Source organism: Apaloderma vittatum, unplaced genomic scaffold, assembly GCF_000703405.1.
Source record: "Apaloderma vittatum isolate BGI_N311 unplaced genomic scaffold, ASM70340v1 Scaffold38383, whole genome shotgun sequence".
Taxonomy (NCBI): Eukaryota; Metazoa; Chordata; class Aves; order Trogoniformes; family Trogonidae; genus Apaloderma; species Apaloderma vittatum.
In genome coordinates this window covers 99-8,045 of record NW_009707068.1, presented here as the reverse complement: position 1 = coordinate 8,045, position 7,947 = coordinate 99, and the positions used below count along the sequence as shown (strand labels likewise).

The 7,947-nt window shown below is 48.6% G+C and overlaps 1 protein-coding gene across 1 annotated transcript; it reads left to right on the top strand.

Annotated features, from left to right (window-relative positions):
* Positions 1 to 3,683: 3,683 nt before the first annotated feature.
* LOC104271384 (nuclear factor of activated T-cells, cytoplasmic 1-like) lies at positions 3,684 to 4,918 on the top strand (the record flags this gene model as incomplete). Its single annotated transcript, XM_009866034.1, has 1 exon — positions 3,684 to 4,918. A coding segment is annotated over exon 1 (1,235 nt), but the record flags the coding sequence as incomplete, so codon positions are not given.
* Between the last annotated feature and the right edge of the window lie 3,029 nt (positions 4,919 to 7,947).

Sequence of the window (7,947 nt, the reverse complement as noted above, 5' to 3'; positions counted from 1 at the left end):
CCCTCCTTGTGGTACCGGGACGAGCCCACCTGGGATTGAATTTTTGGAAAGTTTGGGATTTTGTTGGAGCTTTTCGAAACGGGGCGTCCCCTGCCCGCCGGCAGCTTGTCCCCAGCCCTCCCCCGAGGGGGCGGCGATGAGGATCAGGGCCTGGCCAGTTCAAAACCTCTCTCTGCCCCCTTCCCTTCTTGTCCCTTCCCCCCAGGGAGCTGGAGCTGATTAGGCTCAGGATTTAACTTGAAGGTCATCCATAAATAAAAATAACGGGCCTGAATTTATCACGGGTCACACCATTCCCAGCTCTGGTGTCTCAGCCCATCTCTTTTTTTTTTCTTTTTTTTTTAATTAATGACTTTTAGCAATACTTGAGGTGGGAAACTGTCAGGGAGGGAGAGAGAACGTTGTGTCGTTTCCTGGGCTGAGGTTGGCTGTGGCAGGGCTGGCTGGTCTATCCAGAGCTCTCAGACAAGCGGGTGATTTACTGCAGCCTCCTGGTAAGGCTGTGTCTGTGTGCTTCAGCTTTTGCCTTTACATTAAAGCAGGTTCCCAAAACTGCGTCCAGGATTAGCGCTTCCCTTCCTGATGCTCCCTGGTTGCCCGGCGCAGCATCAGTGTCCCAAGAGCTGTTAGGTGCTTCTCAGTTGTTGGAAAAATGTGGTTTTAGGAGTTTCACACCAAGCTTTTCAGCTGGCTCTCCTGGTAATTAGACACCTGGAAAGTGGAGGGGCCTAAGTAAATTAAGCATCCAAGGCTTAATGAGAAAAGCATCTAGCTCCATTAGACAATGTTGAAAGTGTGGATTTAAACACAAACCGGGAAGCAGCTTTGTCTTTAGAAATGTGAAATAGCCCTCACCTGCTTGAAAGCCTCTCTGAGCTGCAGGTGTTCAGCATTCCTCTTCAAAGAATGTAAATAAAACCTGATGGTGCCCTGGACCTCGCAGGTTCAGCCCGTTATCGTTAGGGAAAAATAAAATCTTTGCAGAATTAACTAGAGGTTGTGTCAGGGACTCTACCTGGCACAGCTGCATTGGGTGCTTTGCAGCTGCCTCCGTGTCCCACCCCTCAAGCCTGGCTCTTTATTTCTGTGCATCTAATTAGCTCTGGTGAGGAAAATGGGTGCTGACACTGTATTTGCGCTCGGTGAATTTTGTGAGGAAGGAAGTCGTGAAGAAGAATGTGCTTTTTCAGAAACGGTAACTGGTGGGTTTTTTGTTTGCAAACCGAGGGCTCGGTCCTGTTCCTAGTTGGGGCGTTGAGGCTTTTAAGTTTGGTGGGCGCACTTTCTGCACGCTGCCTAGAAACGTAAGATACCTAGATGTATTTGGAAAGCTTTGGATCTTGCTTGTTTCAGTTCTGAGTACTGCTGTGTGAGAGTTGTATGCCGAGTTATTTTTCTTGGCCCTTTAAAAGTTGACTTTTAAAAAATATGCATAGTGGTTCTAAAAGAGGCTATTCCTTGCCACGTGCATTAGGGGAACTTGTTGCTTGGAGCACTTGAGGCTGCCTTTCGATTATTTTTTAAAAAAAATTGTATTTCCAAAGGCTGTTCTGAGCTTTTATGTTGCCTGATCAGCCTGGGCTGCAGATCTCCAGCAGTTTGAATTTCACCCTAGTCATACATTAGATTTTAAGAGAACTGCTGGGATCACAGTGCTTTTCACACAGGTTATAATTTTCCCTGCTATTTTTGTTTGTTTACCTATTTATTTTTAACAAAAGATCTGAAGGTGGTGCCAGGGACATCACCTTCCTCTAGAACTGGAGGAAGCAGTGAAGGGGTTGAAGCAGTGAAGGGGTTGAAGCTGTTGCCTTGAAGGTGCCGGTGAGCTGATTCCTGAAAGGGAGAAGTCTTAACCATTGTCGTACCACTTTGGGTTGCTTTTTTGGTTTTGTTTGTTTGTTTGTTTGTTTAATGACCCTTCCTCCGTCAGTGGCTGGGCTCTGAAGGCTAAAAAGTGAGTTCAAAAGGTGCTGTAGCTTGTCGTTCCCGATCGGGAACATTAATTTTTCCTGAGCACCGTTTGCCCGGGAGCTGCGGCCGTGGAGAAAAAGGCGAGTGTGGGATCGCCGAGGGATGACACTGGAGAGGGCTGAGCTGAGAAAGGAAAGAAAGAGAACAGCCACTTGTGCTGGGAGCATCACTGGCTCGAGAGGCTTTGTTTGCATCTGTGGAGCAGCGTTGCGCGTGCTCCGTGTTCAGCGGCTGTAGTCCCCACTGGAAAGGTTTTGCTGTCTTCTCCCAGTACAGCGGGAGATGCTGGTGTTGGGGGCTCTGGCCCCCATGTGCTGGTGACGCAGAGGCTCCCTGCATCAGAAAGCACAAGGCGGGTGACTTGTAGAATTCATGAAGTGGTTTGGGTTGGAAGGGATCTTAAAGATCATCTCATTCTAGTGCCCCTCCCACCAGAGCAGGTGGCTCCAAGCCCTGTCCAACCTGGCCTTGGATGCTTCCAGCGATGAGGCTTCCATAGCTTCTCTGGGCAACCTGTGCCAGGGTCTCACCACCCTCACAGTGAAGAATTTCTGACTAACGTCTAATCTAAACCGACCCTCTTTGAGTTTGAAGCCATTGTCCCTTGTCCTATCCCTACACTCCCTGGTCAGGAGTGCTTTCTTGTCTTTCCTGTAGCCCCTTCAGGTTCTGGAAGGCCACTGTGAGGTCTCCCTGGAGCCTTTTCTTCTCCAGACTGAACAACCCCACCTCTCAGCCTGGTCCCACCGACGCTCAGAGCACCAGGGACATGTCCTTGCTTGAGGGCTGCCCATCTCTCTGTGAGCAGCCCACAGGTGTATGTGGGTGACAAAGAGGGACATGTGTGTAGCCCCAGGATGGGAGAGTGGAGCTGAAGGAGTCCCTCGGGCAGGCTGACAGTGGGGTGAGGCAGGGACGGTCTCCTACAGACCAGCTTCGAGATACTGGTCCTTGTAGCACAGCAGAGATGAAACCAGGCCAAGGGCGGGTTGTTCCCCTGCAAGTGGGTCAGGGACCTCGTCAGCTCAAGTCCGTGATGTGATCTGTCACCTTCCAGGTTCTCCTCACCGACTGTGTAGCCCTGCTGTTGCTTTTTATACTCCTGGAGCTGTTAAATGGTCGGCCTGTTGGCCAAGAGCGCGCTGCTGGCAGCGCTCAGCACGGCGTGCGTAATAACCGGCAATTTCAGTGGAATTTCAGCTGTCGCGGAGTGGCGAGACTTCCATGTTTATCCTTCACCTGGCCTCTGCCAGTTGGGCTGGAGGATAAGTGGTCCCAGAAACCAGAGCAGGTCAATAGATCTGTCTTGTTCCAAAATCCTAGCTAACTGGAACCAGTTGGAAAGTTGCTGTAATGGAAATTTCAGTTTTGTATAATTTTTCTAACAGAACGCAGTTGATTGTGTTCTTCGCTTTAGTGTGCCTCCACTTTTGTGTTGGCTTTTTTTTTCGTCCCATGTTTTTTTTTCTGTATTCCAGCTTTTTGGGGAGGGAATTAGGCTCACTTATGTAAGAACATGTCTTTTGAGCAGTGCTGCGGTCTCCGCATGCTGAAGCAACGCTGTTGGAAGACTTGACTTTTTTTTTTTTCTCTGAAGGTTCACATAAGAAGAGAGTCTTTGAGACCAACTCAGTCCATGTACATCTCCCCCCTCCCAAGATATCTTGTGTTTTCAAGGATGCCAGGCTGCAGCTTCTGCCCTGGTGGGCATGTCTGTGGGCTGGGATGTTGAGGAGAGCCTTTATGTGTTGTGCCACGTCTCTCCACTCCAGCTGGGTGTGTTATTGAGTGAGTATATTTGTGCAGCACCTCATATCTTCCTTCTTCCTTTGTTTTGTTTTCCAGAGCAGTATAATTACACGCCTTCAAATCTGAATGCTGGCTTGCCTCTAAATGTGGCACATTCCTCATTGTCAACTCCATGTCATGGCCTTCAGACACCAAATCCCATCATTTCAGTTGTCCCGTCAACAAACCATCCTTCTGGGTACGGAGGACACATCGACGGCGGGGCCTCTGAGTATTACCTGCCCCCAAACATCAGACCCAATGGAGCTCCAGCGCTGGAGAGCCCTAGAATTGAGATCACATCTTACATGGGACTTCATCATAACAACAACCAGTTTTTCCACGATGAGGTGGAGGAGGCCATCCCCAACGCCAAGCGGTCGCCTTCCACCGCCACTTTGAACTTGCCCAACATCGAGGCCTACAGAGACCCGTCCTGCCTGAGCCCAGCGAGTAGCTTGTCTTCCAGAAGCTGCAACTCCGAAGCGTCTTCCTACGAGTCCAACTACTCGTACCCGTACACTTCACCCCAGACCTCTCCGTGGCAGTCCCCGTGCGTCTCTCCAAAGACCACCGACACGGAGGAGGGCTACCAGCGCGGCATGGTGGCCTGCACTCTGCTCGGTTCCCCGAGGCACTCCCCGTCGACCTCTCCCAGGACAAGCATCACGGAGGAGAGCTGGCTGGGAGCTCGCAACTCCAGGCCTCCGTCTCCTTGCAACAAGAGGAAGTACAACCTCAACGGCCGGCAGGCCTCCTACTCCCCACACCACTCCCCGACGCCTTCTCCGCAGAACTCGCCGCGGGTGAGCGTGACGGATGAGACGTGGCTGGGGAACACCAACCAGTCCACCAGCTCCGCCATCGTGGCTGCCATCAACGCCCTCACCACCGACAGCACCATCGACATGAACGACGGCATCCCCATCAAGTCGAGGAAGACCGCCCTTGACCACACACCAGCCATGACCCTCAAAACCGAGCCGTCTGGGGAGGATCACGGGACCATATCGCCAACAGCCGATCTGTCGCCGGAAGATTTCTCCGGCTTTCAGCACATCAGGAAAGGCAACTTCTGTGAGCAGTACCTGTCTGTGCCACAGCATCCCTACCAGTGGGCCAAACCAAAGTCCCTGTCTCCGACATCCTACATGAGGTGAGGAACCCCGACTTAGAGGGAAATCCTGATGTCTTTACTGCATGATTTCTTCTTTTATTTTTTTCCTCCTTCACCTTCCTGACTCAGCTTCCTGCCAAATCCATTCATCTACTCATTCTGCTCAGCTGTATCTTAGAGAATCATAGAATGCTTTGGCTTAGAAGGGACCTTTAAAGGTCATTTAGTCCAACACTCCTGCAGGGACACCTTTAACTTGATCAGGTTGCTCAGAGCCCCATCCAGCCTGACCTGGAATGTCTCCAGGGATGGAGCCTCCGCCACCTCTCTGGGCAACCAGTGCCAGGGTGTTGCCGCCCTCGTGGGGGAGAACTTGTGACGTTCGCTCTGTTGTTGGAGTGGCGTGACCACGAGTAGAGCCTTGGAGGAGTTGAGGAGGCTGTTGTAGGAGGCGGCAGCACACGGGTTGTAGCAGGTTGCCTGCTTTCCACAGGATGAGCCCCAGCCTGGGCCATCTGGAAATGGGGTGCTGAGAAGCTCGTCGAGCAGCAGGATGATTTGGTGCCGTCAAACCTGTGGTTTTGCTTAAATAGTTCATCTTGTCTCCCTATTCTTGCTGGACAAGGAGGTGGTCTCATTGTGGCTGATTCTTTTGTGCGTTATTTCAGCTTTTACCTCATCCGAAAGCTGCTTATCGGTCTTCTTTTCCTATTTGTGTCAGACAGTGATTTTCTTTTTATTCTCCCTTCCTCAGCATTTTTGTTTTTAAAGAGGAAAACCTCATTTGTCAGCTGGTAATGCTCAATCTGCCGGTCACATTTAGTTGTCACAAGAGGAGTCTGGGTAGAAAGCACCACAGAATTTGAATTACATCCATAGGACGCTTTGACCAAACAAAGCTTTTTTTTTTTTATCTTTTCAAATCTTTCTGAACAAGAAGGGTGAAGTGTACAAAGTGGAGCCTGTGTATTTAATGCGTTGAGGTGTTTTTTTTCCACTGTTTTGGTCTGGTATAAAATATGTTTCCTGGTTCACAATATGTTTCCATGTGATCTCATTAACTCGTGCTCTAGGGCAGTTGGAAGTTACTGTCTAAATGTGATTTTAAGTTATTTTACCAATCAGATACACTGACCGTGCTTCCTTCCACCAAAATACCTCTCGTTTTATGTATATAAAAGCACTGGGTGACTGAGCACGCACGTCAACAGTCTCGCAGCCTACGCAACAGAAACTATGTTATTTTAAATCTTTCCAAAAAAATTGGTTAAGAATTTGTCACAACAGAGGTGGATTTTTTTTTTTTTCCTGTTATGTTACACATCTGTTCTATTTCAAACGTGAGGGCTGGAGGGGTGGGTTCCAACAAACAACTCAGGCTCCAAAGATCTACCCGGTCATAATGCTTTCGAGATAACCAGATCTGATTACCTCCTCTGCCTCTTCCTGAATCCACGGGACGATTTTCATCAAAAGCTGGTTTGCCCTGGAAAATCACCGACACCTTTCCCTCCTGCTCCTGCATCCCCGTCTTTTTGGGAGCAGACTCCAGCAGAGAGTTGCCTGCGTGCTGTCTCCTTCCTTGGGGTTTTATAGCAGCCATCAGCCTAAAAGGGAAATGCTTTTTTTTTTTTTCTTTTCCTTCTTTTTTTCTTTTTGATACTGTTACTACATTTGATGGTGGTTTTCCTTTTATTGGAATTAAGGCTTAATCTGCTTTAGGCTTTTCAAGTCGTGGCACAGGGGAATACAGAGACTTATGCAAGAAGTTTCTGTCTGTAGTCCCTCTTTTATAGGTAATAGTTTAAAATTTTAAAATGACTTGTGTCCCTTTCTGTGACGTTCCTCCATTGCTCCTCAGCGCCACGTAACGCAGAATCTCTCCTGGACAAAAATGGCAAAGCCAAAATGAAACTAAAGGTCTGGGTTTCTGCCCTCAGCTATGGGGCAGTGGTCGTGACTATTTCCAAAACTAAGATCCTATTTTTATTTTTTACCCTCCCAAATCATCCTGTACCGCACCGGGAAGTCCAGGCACCCACCAACGTGCCAGATTTCTGAGCATCTCACGCGTTTTTCCATGTTTTCCTTTTTAGCCGCTGCGTTGGGCTGAACGCAACCTGGAATTTCTTAGAGGCGGTTTCTTACCCGTTGAGAAGCAATGCCTTGTGCTGATTTCAGGTGGCGTCGGTGTAATCCAAGAAGTGTGTTGGCCTGTAACACTTGAATTTTCATTAAACGCCGGGTTTTTCGTGGGGGAGAGGGGGAAGAGCTTGTTGCTGGGGTGCGTGGCATGTATGAGGTCTGCCACGCCGAAAGGAGCTTCCGGGAATAGACACCCGGTTCCAGGTGGCTCTGTAAAAGCTCCCTACTCTATTTTCTCATAGAGTTTAATATTTTTTTTTTTTTAATAACTGTTGAAAGCCACGTTTTCTTGAGCTGCACTTTCTTTTCAACCTCAAAAAATTCTTGACCTCACAGGCACAGGGTCGTGGAGGCTGTAGTTTGCGCCCGGAGAACACGAGGCAAAAGCACGTTTGGCTTTTGTCTGCATCGATTGGCTTCTTTATTTTGGGGGGATTTTGGGGGTCCTGCTTTTGTGACCACGTCAAACTCCGACACGCACAAATTTTTCAGTGAGGCCCCCAAACGGTACAATTTCCTTAAAAATTGTCATTTTTTAAAACATTGCTTCTTTTGTTTTTCCTTCTTTCTTTTGATTTGTGGGCTTTTCAGATGCTCACAAAGATTTTGTGTTCTGTTGTCTTTTTTTTTTTTTTTTTTTAAGTAGAAGTTTTGGTCCAGATGACGAGATAGAGGACAGCCTTATTTGGGAGAAGTTGAGTTTCTTGAGAAGCTGTGGTTTTCTAAAGGTGGAAGAAGGCCACCAGCTCTCTTGAGATGAGATAGGGGTCAGCAAAACCAGTGCTGCTGCACCAGTGACTATGTTCGTGGCAAACTTAGGTGTTTGTGGTGAGCGGGAGGAAGCTCCTCAGACAAAGCAAAGGCAGGGCTGGGTGGACAAGACCCAATGAAATGGGGACTTGTTAACCATGTTTTATATTTTT